Here is an 816-nt window from a genome sequence, read left to right on the forward strand (position 1 = left end):
GACCCCCGCGACTCCAACACCGCTGACAACTGGATCCACCGCCACCCTTCCCTCATCCGCCTCACCGGCAAACACCCCTTCAATTCCGAACCCCCTCTCCCCCTCCTCATCTCCCACGGCTTCCTCACCCCTGTTCCCATCCACTACGTCCGCAACCACGGCCCTGTCCCTACAGCCACCTGGTCCTCCTGGACAATCCACATCTCCGGCCTACTCAAACACCCCGCCCTCCTCACCATGGACTCCCTCCTCCACGATTTCCCCTCTTTCGAAATCCCCGTCACCCTCGTCTGCGCCGGCAACCGCCGCAAGGAACAGAACATGGTTCGCCGGACCATCGGCTTCAATTGGGGTCCGGCGGCCGTATCCACCTCCGTCTGGCGCGGCGTTCGTCTCCGCCATGTGTTGAAGCGCTGCGGCATCATGAAGGCTCGCGACGGCGCGCTTAACGTCTGTTTTGAAGGAGCAGAGGAGCTTCCCGGCGGCAAGTATGGGACCAGTTTGAACAGGGAAGTGGCGATGGATAGGAGTAGGGATATTATGATTGCGTACATGCAGAACGGGGAGCTTCTGAAGCCCGACCATGGCTTCCCGGTTCGGATGATTATGCCGGGTTTTATTGGAGGGAGAATGGTTAAGTGGCTGAAGAGGATTGTAGTGACGACGAAGGAGTCTGAGAGCTATTACCATTACAGAGATAATCGGGTTCTGCCTTCTCATGTGGATGCGGAGCTTGCTGATGCACAAGGTAATTATGTAACTAAATTGTTTGTTTATTTAATTGGGTCATTTGCATATATACCACACATTTTTTTT

At 55.4% G+C, this 816-nt stretch overlaps 1 protein-coding gene across 1 annotated transcript; it reads left to right on the forward strand.

The window, feature by feature from the left end:
- Nucleotides 1-3: 3 nt before the first annotated feature.
- On the forward strand, nucleotides 4-748 carry LOC110034546 (nitrate reductase [NADH]-like; the record flags this gene model as incomplete). Its single annotated transcript, XM_020738800.1, has 1 exon — nucleotides 4-748. A coding segment is annotated over one exon (745 nt), but the record flags the coding sequence as incomplete, so codon positions are not given.
- Between the last annotated feature and the right edge of the window lie 68 nt (nucleotides 749-816).

Source organism: Phalaenopsis equestris, unplaced genomic scaffold, assembly GCF_001263595.1.
Source record: "Phalaenopsis equestris unplaced genomic scaffold, ASM126359v1 Scaffold190066, whole genome shotgun sequence".
NCBI classification, from domain to species: domain Eukaryota; kingdom Viridiplantae; phylum Streptophyta; class Magnoliopsida; order Asparagales; family Orchidaceae; genus Phalaenopsis; species Phalaenopsis equestris.